This window comes from Aulonocara stuartgranti (genome assembly GCF_965226115.1).
Source record: "Aulonocara stuartgranti genome assembly, chromosome: 8".
Classification (NCBI taxonomy): domain Eukaryota; kingdom Metazoa; phylum Chordata; class Actinopteri; order Cichliformes; family Cichlidae; genus Aulonocara; species Aulonocara stuartgranti.
This window is the reverse complement of record NC_138959.1, coordinates 3,990,316-4,005,506: the sequence shown is the minus strand read 5'-3', so window position 1 is coordinate 4,005,506 and position 15,191 is coordinate 3,990,316. Positions and strand designations below refer to the sequence as shown.

The window sequence follows — 15,191 nt, the reverse complement described above, 5'->3', positions numbered from 1 at the left end:
CGCTGTACTGAGTGAGAGGCGGCAGCAGCGGGAGAGAGAAGGAGCGACAAGGAGGGAGGGGTCGTTTTATCGTCTCTGTCCGGGATGGAGGGGGGCGAGATAGAGTGACAAACACAAGAGGACAGAGAGAGAGAGAGAGAGGAGGAAGAGGAGGGTGAGGAGGAGGAGGAGGAGGGGTAGGAAGACGTGCTAACTGCCTCTTAGGCGCTACTACGGGCACCGGCGAGGGGGGACTCTGGCGGATTCTCGGGGCAAGGGAAAGACACACACACCAACACACACACACACGGAGAAGCCGCAGTGGAGAAAAAATGGAGAGGGGGGAGGAGGAAGAGGGAGGCGTGTGGAGCGGGAGGATGCGCCGTCATTAAGTAGAAACGGTAACTCACTCTTTTTCCTGTGTGGTGCTGCCATGACTGTGACGCTTGGAAGGTGATGGAGAGGAGGGTGGTGGAGTAAAAGTAAAGGTGTGTGTGTGTGTGTGTGTGCTCCTCATGTATGTGGATGCAAAGCCAGGTAGAGCTGATGAGTGCACACACCTCTTGTGTTTGTGTGTGTGTGTGTGTGTGTGTGTGTGTGTGTGTGTGTGTGTGTGTTTTTAGAGGGGAGGGTCCAGTTGTTGTCATGTAGTCAGGTGAGGGTCAGGTGTGTCCGAGGTGCCGCAGTGATGCATGTGTGGACGCGTGTGAGGCTGGGAGTGCACATGTGTTGATGTGTTTGGGCTTGGAGAAGGAAACAGAGTGATGTGAGGGAGGGAGGCGGGGGTGACGGGGGCACAAAGATGGCTAGTTGGCATGCAGGTCAGGCGTGCACGTCTCTCTCTGCTCATCCCTCTCTTTCCTTTCTACGAGTCCTGCCTGTCTCAGCGTGTATGTGCGCCTTGGGATTTCAGCTCAAGTGACTGAGAAATATTGCAGGCAGTAATCACCGAGTCACAGTGCATAGGGGGCCTGTTTGCGTTAGATGAGACAGGTTTTATGTTCCAAAAAATGTCCGCTTGTTGGTGCATTAAATTATCTGTGGAGTGACTTGGCGGTGGATTCCTTTTCTTTTCTTTTCGCCACTCCAATTTAAGGCGAATAGACGTGGCGAGCAGGTGATTACCCAGCACACAGCTCGGTGCGAATGGGAACGTGTCAGAGATTAGAACACAATGGGTGCTTGACTTTGCAATTATCAGATGTTTGTTGCTGTTGCTGTAATTCACACGAGAACCTGGGAGAAGGACGGTGACATTAACGCCTATTTTCCTCCTGCTGACGTGTAATTATGAAGCCGGCACGCAAAAGTGCCTCCGAGCTGAAAATGTGAAGCCAGCTGGAGGTTAGAGGTTGTAAGCTCTACATATAGAGAAATAATCCTTGACAGGATTAAGTTTCTTTGGAGAGAAATAGTCAGAAAGTGAAATTGGGATACATGAATTTTATTTTGATGCCAACCTTTTGATGACGAGAGGGTAAATTCAGGCAGGATGGCGATTAAACCAGAGTTTTTCCTACATCCTCTTCCTGCCACTTGCATTGTAATGAAAAGTTTTTACTTACTGGGGTTTAAATTACTCGAGCATAGCAGACATTTCTGCGTATCAAATAATCAGAAAATGAATAACTTTTATTATCAAATAAAGAAACCACACTCGCTGGAGTTTTTAGGAGAAAAATATGCATACTAAATGTGCTTATGTGTGCAGCTACCCCCCCATAAGCCCATTCTCAGCCAGGAAAACCCCTGTGTATGAGATATATTGCAATATTTTATATGAAAGCAACATTTAAAAGCAGTTTCACACAACAGAGCAAGTGTTGAAGAGGATAAAGCTTTAGCCATCCTTATTTTCTTCATTTTTATGGGCTAAATTTCAAATAAGCCAGTATTTAAACACACATTTAATCACATATTCTACCTGTCATATGATCAATGCTAAACTTGAATGAAAATGGAAAAGGAGGAAGTTAAAAGCTCCCTCTGAGATTTCTTCATTTGATGAAGTTGTAATATTTGAAGATGTGTTATGGTCAGTATTGATATAAAGGTTTCTTCCTTCCATATTATACTGGAATATTGATTTCTATCCAGTATTCTATATAATTAAGCTGAAATCTCCTACATTTTGAATATCAGACCTGTAAGTCACTGAATGGTGATTTAATGGCCACAAAGACTGTTTGGGAAGAAGATTCAAGGGTAACACATGAGGCTGATGATGGGAACAGGCTTTATTGAGTCATCAGTGATATGAGGTGATGATGATGTTCTTTAGTTATACCAACATAGCTGCTCATTGGCTCATAGGAAACGCCGGCAATACAATAGGACTCATTTCTAGCAGATGAGGGGAAATGCAATCCAAATAAATCCAACACCCTGATTACGGCTGGATGGGGAGAATGTAGGACGGCTCTTTGCGATGGGAACAAAACTGTTCAAACCTCTATTGTAAGTCTTTATGAACAAAAAGCAGCGCTGCTTCTTGAACTCAGCACGATGTCTAAATAGAAAGACGAGTAGGTTCAAAATTCTTCCCTTGATTTCTGCACGTTGAACCAATAAAAACACGAGCTGTCGGGCGTTTTTTTTTATACCATTAAGCATCGTACAACTTCAATCAGAGCACAGCAGAGGAGAAACGATGTTGCCTCTGTAGTTTGTTGGAGTATATAGTCAGTATTACACACATGGCTCTTTTATGCTCCATGTTTTTGAAAATTGCAAACGACTGCCTTCTTCCCGATGACGTCGTGTGCGTTGTGTAAGACGCCCTGCGTGCTTCGCTGGGGAGGAGTGAGCAGTTTACCAGATCGCTCAGGCACGATGTTATGACTCTAATATGTCACAGTGACCTTTAACAAATAAGGCCAGGAGATTAATCAAATTTGACTTTCAGTTCTGGTTTCTGGCTTCAACTGGTTATAAAATCCAAATAATTGTGATTAAAGACTTCAACTGCAAAACTAACTGTAGGTAAACCTGTGGAAGGGTTAATAAGAGTTGCATTTGTCTCCTGGTCACTTGGGGCCTTTCACCTAATTTGAAAACTGACAGCCAAATCACCGCTTTCTATTGGCTTCCCTTTGCCTCCATCAGTATGACATCATTTGACAGAGATGGCCACCTTCGCCAGAAAGGCTTTATGGTTAAAAAACAGGTGCTAGTCTTTGCTTTTTTGCTCCCTATCAGAGTACTCTGTGTCCCCAACAGAGCTTCTTTTATCCATTTACTCTCCAAACGAATTTTATTTAAAATGATAAAATGCTTGTGCGTCTGTCTCTTGGATCCTTCTGATCATATAGATAAGATAAAAAAGCAGAAGAGAAAGCAAAAAAACGAATACATTTGGATTAAAAATGTGGTTGTGTGAGTGTTAAATGTTTGATTGGAAGTGTCTGAGTTAGGCTGAGGCACACTGAGGCTGGGTGGCATGAGATCAGGTACAGCATGATGGCTCTGTTTTGGTCACCAGGCTTGGAGAGCGGCCTGGAAGCCTCACACTGCTCAGAAATCTGGGTCACGACAGCCCACAGGCCTGTTGAGGTCTTTGTTTCCTCTGCCCTGCTTCCTTCACTCCATATTTAAAAACAGCGAGATGAATTTTGCAAAGTTTAAACTTGAGTTTCCAGGAGAGACAAGAGAAAATACTGGGGATCTATACAGCTCCCAGAACAGCTGCTCAAACAAGAATTAAGTTCCACCTACACCTTCATTTTAATTATTAAGGGAATTTGTTATTTCAAAGCTCTCACCGCGTTTTAATGAAGTTTAGATGCACCGACAGAAAGAAACCCACCTGTGCTTTATTAAAAACACCCCAAACTGCAAGTCGGTATTCAAATTAAAAGCCCTGAAAGCACATTTTCTCAATCAGCTTCTGACTGGGAACGAAGCGCTCCAGAGTGAACAGTTTCTGCTTTTTACATGACAGATTTTCTATATTTCTGTTTTGTTTTTGCTCCGCTCGTCTCACTGGTGTTCAGTGTGAAAAGGTGCTTCCACGTATGTCCACCCACCAGTCAGTATTTTTGGCAGCTTTTTAAACAGAAATGCCAAATGACAGTTGTGTGCTTGTTTTTGAGAGTGGAAGTCTCAGCAAACTAGAGGTCATTGTGTTTGAGGCTGAGACACCTCTGAGCATGTTCACATTCCCACTCATGAGTAGTCATTGTGGAAAAATGTTCTCATAAACATATCTGCTGTGGCAGGTACCAGCACAAAGGTCATATTCGGTATTTTGTAAAGTCTTTATACGTGGCAGGTTTGGGGATGAGTGCGATCCAGTCACAGACTGTATGAAAAAGATGGTTTTGCAGATTTTCACCACCGTATAAGACTTGTAATTCTGCCTCAGGGTCACGGGGGGTCTGGAGCCTAAGCCTGATGCCGGGCTACACCCTGGATAGATCACCAGCAGGGTCAACCGAGAGAATTCAATTCATTTGGATGCAATTCAGTTTTACTTTCAGTGCCAAACCACTACAACGGTCAACTCAAGGCTGTTTATACAATACAGTAATAAAGAGAAACCCAAAACAAACAAATAATCAAGTGAGCAAGCACTTGGTGACAGTTGGAAAGAAAAACCTCGTTTTAACAGGAAGATCCTGGCTCAGGGAGGGGCAGCCAGTTGGGGACTAATCACCAATCACCTTTTTGTGTGGAGTTCGTGGCTTCCTTCCACAGTCCGAAGACATACAGGTGGGGTTAGCTTAACCAATCATTCTAAATAGTTGTCTATGCCTTTTTTTTTTTTGCCTCTCATTGTGTCTAATAAGCACCAATACTGGATTTTCTTTTATGTTTCTTTGTCCATTCATTTCTGGAGGCAAACAGTGATGTAAAAAAAAAAAGCTCCCCTTAGTTGTCTTAAACCTAAAGTAATGAGTCTGTAGGGAGTAGAAGTAAAACGTTCTCAGAAAAGCAGATACTCAAGTAAAGTACAAATTCCTGGAAAAATGAAGTATTTGTTAGGGTCCACCTCTGCTGGAAAGCTGTAGTTTTTTTTTTCTAGTTACCTGTAACTGGTTAACTGGTTTTCTAGGGTTTCCATCTCCCTGCTCCCTCCCATCCTGCTGTTTCTCTCATATAACTGCTTTACTTCAGTTATGATTGATTGGACTGAACGTTTGTTTAATTTCACCCAAGTTGACAGATCTTCTATGAAACACAGTCTGCACACTAAATCTGTAGTGTGGCTTTTTTACAGTCTTCCTTACTTCACCCCAAACCAGACACTGCAGATGGCCCCGCCCCTCACTGAGCCTGGTTCTACCAGAGGTTTCTTCCTGTTAAATAGGAGTTTTTCTTTCCCACTGTCACCAAGTGTTAGCTTATATGGGGCCATGTGGTTATTGAGGTTTATACTCCATTATTGTAAGTTCTTTAGCTTAGAATATGATTTCAAGGAGCAACATGGCAGCTCATAACAACAAGCTAATTACTGCATAGACACTCCAGCTAAATGCTGAATGAAGCAGTTGCTCTCTGAGCTGTTGTTTTCACCATTTCAGGTGTCCTTATGACAAAGATGCATTGAAGAGTGAGAATAAATAGCGGCAATTCGAGCCACATGTGTGATTTTTTTTCTTTCTAGAATTGTACAATGGGTAGCTCAGTGCAGTTGGAAAGATAATTATTGATTTCATCTTCTGGAATCAACGCTTTTTAATTCTCTCAGTTCGTTATTTAGATACTGGAAAATATCAACATTCTTCAAGTCCTCCGCTTAAATGTTTGTTGTTGCTGCTTCAGTGATCTATGAGGGATCTGCTGCTTGGTGCTTCTGGTCCAAATGCAATTATGGGAATGACTTTATTTTACTTCATTTGACAGAAAGCTATTCCACCGTGATTTTTGACCATTAGATAAACAAATGTCTCTGTAAGTGAATGAAGTCCTGATTAACAGCATTGGTTAGAATCATTTCTACAGTTTTAGTTTGAAAATTAAACAAAAAAAGGAAAATTCAGGTGGAAAAAAACATGAATTGGAATAAAAAAAATAACTGGAGAAAACTGAAATAACTTTAATGTAATGTAATATGCTTTGTTCATATTGTTTAACATACTGTCATTAAAAATGTCTTAAATGTTAACTTTTTTAAACATTTTAAGTATTTGAAGTACAAACAAACAAAAATAAACTCGAAATAAACATTCAAAACCAATGAAAACGACAAAACTACGACGACACAACAAAAGTTTCTCTTTGTAGGGATACCCCATATTAACCACATACGAGAGTGTTTCTATTTTAAAATATCACCAAACTGCTCATTAAAAGACAAAGACAGATGACTTTTAACCAGGAGAGCTGAGTGCACGATGCACGGGGGACTGTTGAGTCATTGCTGCTCGCATGTTTGGTTAAGCTTAGGCACTAAAATGTCTCAGATATGGAAGAGACTGTGATTTGGTTACAGACAGAACATTTCGTGATACCAAACACATGCTGGTTAGTAGCTGACAAGTTGACAACAGCAGCACATATTTTGCTGCTGAAGGCAAAAACAGCCTGTGGAGAATCAGCATCAAATACACACACAGTGACACGCTGCTAGACATTTTTATTGGGTTATTTTTCATCTACCCACAAGTTCAGTAGTCCGTGCAGTGACGACTTAACTGTTGTCTGTTTTTTTTCCTGCCAAATATTAAAACAATTGAAATAAAAGGTTCCTTGAAATAGAAAAAGAAGCTACGTGTCGAATAACAGACTTTTCATACACTGCAAAGGGGTCTTCAGAGTACCAGCATCCTTTATGTGTATTGTCTTTCTCACTATCATAAAGATTTGTATGAACATGCCTGACTTTAGTTCCCTCATTCAGCCAGCATCTACATATAAGTGAAAGTTGAGGAAAATAGTGGCCGGTGATTTCTCTCTTCGTTCAGGAAAGACTGGCTCTGATATCAGTCATCATCGAGCATAACATTTATTCAGGCAAAGGTGTAAAAGCTGTGGGCTTTACTTGAGTGGTTTCACCCTTTCTAGCAGATGTTGAACCTGCTGCAGGGATTTGAATTTCCCCTTCGGCTACAAGAGCAGATGATGAGGTCTTCAGTCAGTGTTCGAGTCCATCCTGCAGGTTTTTAATGGGACCTGGTGTTTAAGTTCTTCCACATCAAAGTGAGAACATTTTGTGCGCAGCTGGTTTTGTGCACAATAGTGTTTGATCGCAATAGGTGAAACTGTTTTAAACTGTTTTAAAAAGTAAGACTTCGTAAATTAGCTCATGCGTCAGTTCAATAAGGAAGATCTGGATCCCTCATCTTCCTGTTTGCTCGGGTGTTCAGCTGCCAGTCTGTTCTTTACATCACTACCACTTTCCCACGCTGTCAAACTCAAAGCTGTCATCATTTCATTAATCCAGTCGTTTTCTTTCCTGCCTTCTTTTAGCCAGTCAGCCTCCAATTTGCATCCTTTATTCTTTCCCTCGTAAAGACGAGGCCTGGCGATGTCCATGGTACCCTTAAGGACGAGTTTTGAAACTTCAGTATACATAAATAAAGACTTGGTTTGAGGACTATTAAAATAGTTTCCAAGGGTAGCTCCAAAGCTAGAGACCTAGACCCTATACTGCAGGTGCCCAGTCCTAAATCCTGTCACCACTGGGATTCCATTCTGCCACAATGGATCATTGGAGTCTAATTGCCAAATACATTCATTGATTTCTCTGTCTCAATAAATCATGTTCAGTTCTTCCAGATGAACTAACAATTGCTAGTTTGCTGAAATCATTAAGTAAATGAGGAGATTGATGATGCTACTGAAGGGTTCCCTATAAACATCAAAAATAGGATTGGTTGTAAGGGATTGGACAGTCTGCCTGTAAGATCACTAATAACCCAAACAGTTACCACCATGGACTTCTTAAGGTGGAGCAGTTCACCCTTTTATAATGCGTACTGTGCTTCTCAAACATAACAACAATACAGCTGCTGCTGAGAGATGGAAAAGCACTCTGGGAAGTTTATTTCTCACTTCCAGTTTGGATAAAAAAGAAGGTAGACTGTCGGAGAGCGTTATTCACATACAGTAATGAGTGATTTAGCCGGCTGTAATTAGTGACCATAGAGAGATGGATGTCTGCTAAATGGCTAAAACAGTATTAAATTATGGTGTCATAGCACAGACGTCTTTCATAGACTAACCCATTCGTTTGGACGAGATAATCCAGTGTCTCTGAAAACTGCTAAACTACACACACGTTAATCTAGGCAGATTAAATTTATTGCACATCTAATAATATTGGAGACAATGCTTTAACATAAGAATTCCTTTGCTTTGCAGGCAAGTAACGCTAAGTTATCCGCTAATCCTAGCTTGTTTGGGCTGCATTCATAAAGTTGAATGAGAGGAACGCAGAGATGCAGATACCTGCTAATTAGTGCTAAATAATCAACTGTTGCACACATTTCTTGGACAGTCTATTCTTTGATGGCTGTTTTAATCAACAATACTATTGAATATTCACTGGGAAGTATTAGACTGTACTTAAACTATCCTCAAATGTCCAGCACGTCTGTCTCCAGTGGATCTAATTTTTCGTCTTTTGAACTTTTTGACAACTATCATCTTTTGATTTGCATATTTTTCCCTTTTTTGGAGGAACGTGTCATCTCAAAGACAGATGACGTTTACTGATCTGATGCCTGGTTGTTAATGAGTTCTTCTTCCATTACTGCCACCTTCTAGCTGTAGGAGCAACTTACATCCCCCTTGTACTGAAAAACCAAAGAAAAATATATATATTCAAGAGAAAACATAGTTGGTTAAACTTCAGTATTTTCTAGCTAACTTAAAGGAAATGTAAACATTTGAAAATCATGGTTCTTCCCATCTGTACCTCAAGTTATTTTTCAGATAAACAAATAATCAATAACATGCACACGTGCATTTTTCAGCAGGTATTTAACCTATCTGTGTATTGTACAGATTGAATGCTCCATCCTGCACGGTTGCCTTAACAGTCTCCTGCAGGGTGTGAGAGGTGTTGTCCAAAATGGACATTATCTTGGCCAACAGATTTCTGGAACACTGTAAGCATGTCAAAGGAGCTTGCAAAGAAAAGCGTCTGGACTTCTTTAAGTTAACTTCTTTAACTCTGTAAGCATGTTTACTCGGGAGTTTATGAGTATTGACTTGCTTTTGGACTTAATTTTTGACTCTTCACATTTTCGTATTTCATTTTAATTTCCCAGCTCGGTGTCTTTATGCTTTACCACCTTGTTGGTTTTGTCTTTTTCATAGAGATTATTAGCAATACCAAATCAAATCAAACATCAGTGCAGAAAGGTGGCAGAAATTTGCCCTGACTGGGTCATTCAAATACTTTTGAAGGGTCACACAGGGTCGTACTATGGAACGTATCAATTCATGGGCTCTGACTGAAGGTGACGGATCAGTGCATAAACGCTCTCAGTGTCTGCATCTTCAGGAATCAAAGTAATGCTGACCTGAGCACTGGCTTCCTTCCAGATCAAGTAAAAATGGCAGCTTGTTAATCCAGTGTCTGTGCATTGCTTTAATCCCGGTCCTGGGTACACGCCAGCAAACTCTGCAAGTGAGCCTGTGGGGCTGGTTTTAGGAGCTGCCTGGCCCTGCATCATTAGTATGTGTGAAGTCACTGTAAACATTTGATTAATTGCTGAGAAGCAATTACAAGCAATTAAAGTCCTATTATGATGGCAGTGAAGGACAACGCAAGTTAATCTGGCTATCATCACGATAATTAGCTCATCATTTCCTCACCAGGCCTAATGTACAGAAAATAATAAATAAAAAGGGCAATTTTTGGTTTTCTTGCTTAAGCTTTGCTACAATGTGTGGTCATTTTAAGCAAAGTGGCCTTTGTGTTTTGGGGCATATCATTCTCGCTGTGTAAAAACGACGTACCATTAAACCTCTCAAACTTCATTAGGCACACTTTGCGGTATCACTTGCAAATCTTCGCATGGCGACTGAGTGACAAAGCATTTTCTCTCTCTGTTCTGGTTCTAACCAGTCGGTTTTGTGCTTTGAGCATTTCTAGTGTGGCATTTGCAGAACAAAAAGTCTCACACTCAGTCGTTCTTTTTCTCCCTCTTTCACCCTCCCTGCCCCTCTTCTGTCTCCTTTACTCTTTGTTTTTCTTTCCTCCCCCTCTAGCAACAACCAAACTACTGGAGCTTCAAGGTCAGTGCCAATATTGTGTTTGTGTTTCAGCGTAAATCTGTGCCTCTGTGTGGATTCATCTCTTAATAGGATAACTCCATTGTGTCTTTGCATGCCTGCTTCTCCACTGCATTAGCGCTGGTCACACGTTGGCACTCACTTCTGCATTTAACTCTTTTAACACTCTTGTGCTGCATGCTGCGACATTTCTCCCTCAGAGTGTTCACATAAGAAAGAAAAAATCCCTTCATGAATCAAATAAGTGCTTTGGTTCACTTTAAACTATGCAAGTAAGATTTCTGATATGCAATTATTGAACACAATATGCCTGTTTCATCAAATATGAGGCAAGAAAAGGTCCAGTTCAGCCTGAGAGCTGCTGGCTGGAGCTTAACTTACTGCTGCTGCTCGCTAAAATTTCCCTATAAAAAGGCACTGTACCAAGCTTGTTATTGGCTGTCTCCAGACCTGCAGATCCCTGCCTACAACTCCCATGTTGTCTGTAATTCAAATTAAGCCTGGTGTTGGTCTCTGATGGTAAAACTAAATCAATGAGAGTTTAGCAGGCAGGATGTGCAGTGGGATTGTCATTAGTGACAGAAATATGGATCAGATTGATTCTGTTCTGCAGGTTGTGCAGATGAATTATTCACCTGTTTGATTGCTGTGATAAATATTTGTTACTTGCATCATAACTGAAGCTAAGATTCCCACAGATTGAGATTTGATGTATGATATGCAAATATGTGCACGCATGTGTGGGGCTAGTTTTGCTGTGCACAGGGTTTTTATCAGCAGTCTTTAGATATATTACCTCTCTGAGTTTCTTCTGTGCAGGTAATGTAAGTGCCACGTACTTTGTGACAATCAATATTTGAGCAACATAATTAGCTGTTGCTCCATCAAGTTTTATTATCTTGTGAAAGAACTTTATCGCCAACATTTTGGACCTCATCTGTTGAAGGTGGTCTAATTCGCCAAAGCAGAGCGAGGGCTATGATAAGCAGCTGCAAGATGGTGAAGTATAGGGAGTAACTAATTCAGGATCGCCACAATAGCAATGTGGCCATCGGGGAGGTTGGTAGACAATACAACAGCAGTCCCCAACCTTTTTTGCGCCACAGACCGGTTTATGTCCGACAATATTTTCACGGACCGGCCTTTAAGGCGTCACCGATAAATACAACAAAATAAAACCAGTACCAAAACATAGAAGATTTATTCATAACACACAGGAAAAGTCCCAGGGAAACCGAGTTAACGATAAAAACCGTTAAAAACCGATTCACACCCAAGCCTCAGCTCTTGTGGACCGGTACCAAACAACTCACGCACCAGCCGGGGGGGGACAGCTGCGATACAAGACAGCTGGTTTGCAACCGAAGACCAAAAGGGTTGTTTTTTTAGTAACATGGATAACTTCATCCATTCTCTGAGATGGATAAAGAAGATCTAAGTCTAGAAATAGGGGTATCCCACCGAAGTAAAGTCTTTGTGTAGGAAACATGAAGTGCGATCGTGGCTCAAGAGTTGGGAGTTCGCCTTGTAATCGGAAGGTTGCCGGTTCGAGCCCCGACTCCGACAGTCTCTGTCGTTGTGTCCTTGGGCAAGACACTTGACCTGTTGCCTACTGGTGGTGGTCAGAGGGCCCGGTGGCGCCAGTGTCCGGCAGCCTCGCCTCTGTCAGTGTGCCCCAGGGTGGCTGTGGCTGCAATGTAGCTGCCATCACCAGTGTGTGAATGGGTGGGTGACTGAATGTGTAAAGTGCTTTGGGGTGCTTAGGGACTAGAAATTGCACTATACAAATACAGGCCATTTAAATGAAGTGTCAGATCGGTCCGATTTTCAGCCTAAGCCTGACAGGTTGTTGACAGACACAAAATTCCTGGATTCAGACTCTGAATCTTAACGACTCTGATGATATTTGCACAGATGCACGTGCACCTGTAGGCAGGGCACAAGGTTTTTAGCACCAGAAGCTTTCTGGTTTTCATTTCCAGTCCGCTTTGTTGTCAGACTTCTTTTGACCATTTGTGTTTGAGCAGCCTCAAAGGTTAACCAGCAATCTTAAAATGTATCTGCATTCATAAACGATGCTTTTATGGTTTTGGCCCGTGTAAATTTTTTGCTTTTTTTAAATTTGTGGTTAAACTCCTTTATTTGAAAAATAGTCTCATTGAAGCTTTTATGACTACAGTGATGTCTGTGTACTGATAGTGTTTTGGTTGTACTGTGGGCCAGCTGCTTGTAGATACTGCAGAGACATAATGTCTTTCCTTATCTGGACAGTTGGAACAGGGTCATGAAACTGCATGATCACAGCTGCTGCAAAATGTCTCTCCCATTCTCCTTGGTATCGAGACAGTTCCCACAATAATGTTTGCTTCAATTCATCTGCATCTCCTCAACAATTATTTCTGCACGAGGTTAATCCTGGTCTCATTGTAAATTCCATAACAACCTTGATACCTGCGGGCTATCCCAGAAGCCCTGAAAAATTTGCCTTTTAGGCTTAAGCAGTCTGAAAGGCGTAGTATCCTCCATCAGTAGAGAACCCACTGATCTGGGAACCATGCATCTATGTTTTAATTTCTCTGTTTGGTCATTGTTTCTGGTCCAGCAAAGAAGTGTATAAACGTAGAGTGTTTTGAAATATACTGTAAAAAGATGCAGACTTTGGCTACCATATTTGCTTCAACAGTTCATGTATTCAGATTACATACTCAGTAAGAAAAATGGTGCATTCCATCCATCAGTCCTGTCACCACAAATACACCATTAATCCTCTTACGTTTCCTTTAATACAACCAAGAGGCCAATTTAACATTTTGAGTCTAATTTCTTAACATCTAGCGCACAGATTGTCTTTAAATTTCCAGCACGTTTTCATTTCCCTTTTTATCAACTTTCAGCAGAGTTTGGTGCCTTTAAAGGCTATGTGTACTTTCTGTGCAGGCATAGGCTGTGAAGGATATAAGACTACCTCTTGGAAGTGTGAACTTTACATTTGGCGTTCTCTGTAGCGGTGAGAAAGGGATGAATGTGACCTAAAGCTGGAGCATATTACCTTCTCATGCATGGATGGATGGATTCAAAAGAGTGATTCGGACCTCAAGCGAGCAGCAGAATCATTTTCTCGTAGAAGTCTTTACACTCACGGGGTCGCCCTCTGGTGGCCCTTAGAAAGAATGAAGGTGTAGCTCTTTACACCTTGAAACCTTGCATCAGAAGGTAGTGAGGGTGGTCTCCAGCTGTGCAGTTACCCTTGGAAATACAATGGAAACTATTCTAACCTATTAACCAATTAAAAGGTAAGAAAACTACAGGTGCAGACGAGGTCATCAGATGTCGTCTTTATGGGGGAAACAGTTAAGGGCTTCAGAGCCCATGTTCGTATTTCCCTGTGATGGGCTACCCTGGCTTTTACCCAGTAACATCTGGGATAGGCTCCAGCCCTCCCAGGACCTTGAACTGATTAAGCAGTTCAAAATACAGTTTGATGACTGCATTCATCTTTTAAATACAGTTTATACACAATTCAGGAACCTTATATAAGTGTAGTTAGTAAACCTTTAGGTGTCATTATCAGGCATCCACTCCCTTAAACGTATTTATAAGACATTTTTAATCAGGTTATTTCAGTTCAAGGTGCTTTAAGAATGATTCCCATGAAGAATAAATGTAAAACAAAAGAAAAATTCTAGTTTAAAGTAGCATATAATATTTTATTTAACATGCAGCAACTGAAGTAAATAAAATAAGATAAATAAAAAGAAAAAAAGAATAAAAAAGATTAGCTAAATGGAAGCCGTGAAGTCATTAATCATGCCCTTTTATTCTTTGTGGTTTTATTGAATGCAATCTGGACTCAGTTACACACTTAGTGACAGAAAATATTAGAGATAGGATTAGTTGACATGTAGCAAAAATCCAGAGCCAAATTTAAACCCACGCTATCACAAACACGCGGTCTGCTATCCAAGATTTTGAAAACACTCAGAGACCCCTGAGTGCGCCCTTATTGAATCCAGCCATCGGAATGAAACCTTGTTTCCGGCTGGAGTCGGAAATTTCACCAAGCGCTGGCGAGGCTGCAATGCAAATAGCATGACATGAAAGGATTAATTTGAAAACAGGCCCATTAGTGGTCATCACTCACTGCCAGCTTCAGCGGCTGTGGAGCTACCAGCTGGTTTCAAACCGAGGAACTTGCTCCCACTCTGTGAAAAATTATATAAAGTGACAGAGCGAGTTTACATCCAGCATCTGCAGACAGCGTTTGTGCCTTCAGCTGTGTTAGCACAGGCACGTTTGAAGAATGTCACTTAAGTTCAAGTGTCAGCTAAATAATAAGAAAACGGATCATTCAGGGCGAGCTGGAGTGTGGGCAGACTCCAGGTTTGTTGTGCGTCTGTTGTTGTGTGCAGTCTAATCATAGATTGTTGCCACTGTGACATCACCCATTGGTTCTGAAGCCTCGGCGTTACCATTTTGGCCCCTGCTATGTTGTTGTTTTAGAGCTAGTAGCAACCATATACAAGTTATTAGCTGAGCTTGGTTAGCAAGGTGCATAGCTGTAGAGCACAGGTATCTAATTATTGCTAAATACAGACTGATTGGACAGTCTTTACCACACAGAAAGCCGTATTATTTGTCACACAATCCAAATAAAATGTTCCAAATGGCACCAGCAGCACAAAAACCTGTTGGGAAATCTAGTTCTGTGTCTCGAATTAGTGGACATGAGGCAAATCTTTAACTTTTAAGACTTAAAAATACAAAAATGGGTTCATTATAAAAATCCTCATACACCATACAGATGGTCATATGTAAAACTATCCATAGAGGCTAAAGCTGCTTTTGGTCCCAGGCTGTGAACATATTTATTTCTGCTGAAAAGTTGGACATTTTAACATGTGAAGTATTTGGACGGACTTGGTTTTGGAGTCAACCTCATGTGGCCGTTAGAAGAACTGCAGGTCCACTTTGGTTTTTATTTTTTAGCCCTGGAGGTTGATGACTGGGTGTAATAAGTATCACATTTC

At 41.3% G+C, this 15,191-nt stretch overlaps 1 protein-coding gene across 4 annotated transcripts in view; it reads left to right on the top strand.

Moving 5' to 3' along the window:
• The window catches only part of LOC309712267 (SRC kinase signaling inhibitor 1-like), a 144,656-nt gene that overhangs the window by 68,087 nt on the left and 61,378 nt on the right, over positions 1 to 15,191 (top strand). For all 4 annotated transcript variants that reach the window (XM_082542931.1, XM_082542929.1, XM_082542930.1 and 1 more), the window contains exon 3: positions 10,141 to 10,167. In XM_082542931.1, the coding sequence (XP_082399057.1) occupies positions 10,141 to 10,167 (27 nt within the window). The remainder of the gene's footprint in view (positions 1 to 10,140; positions 10,168 to 15,191) is intronic.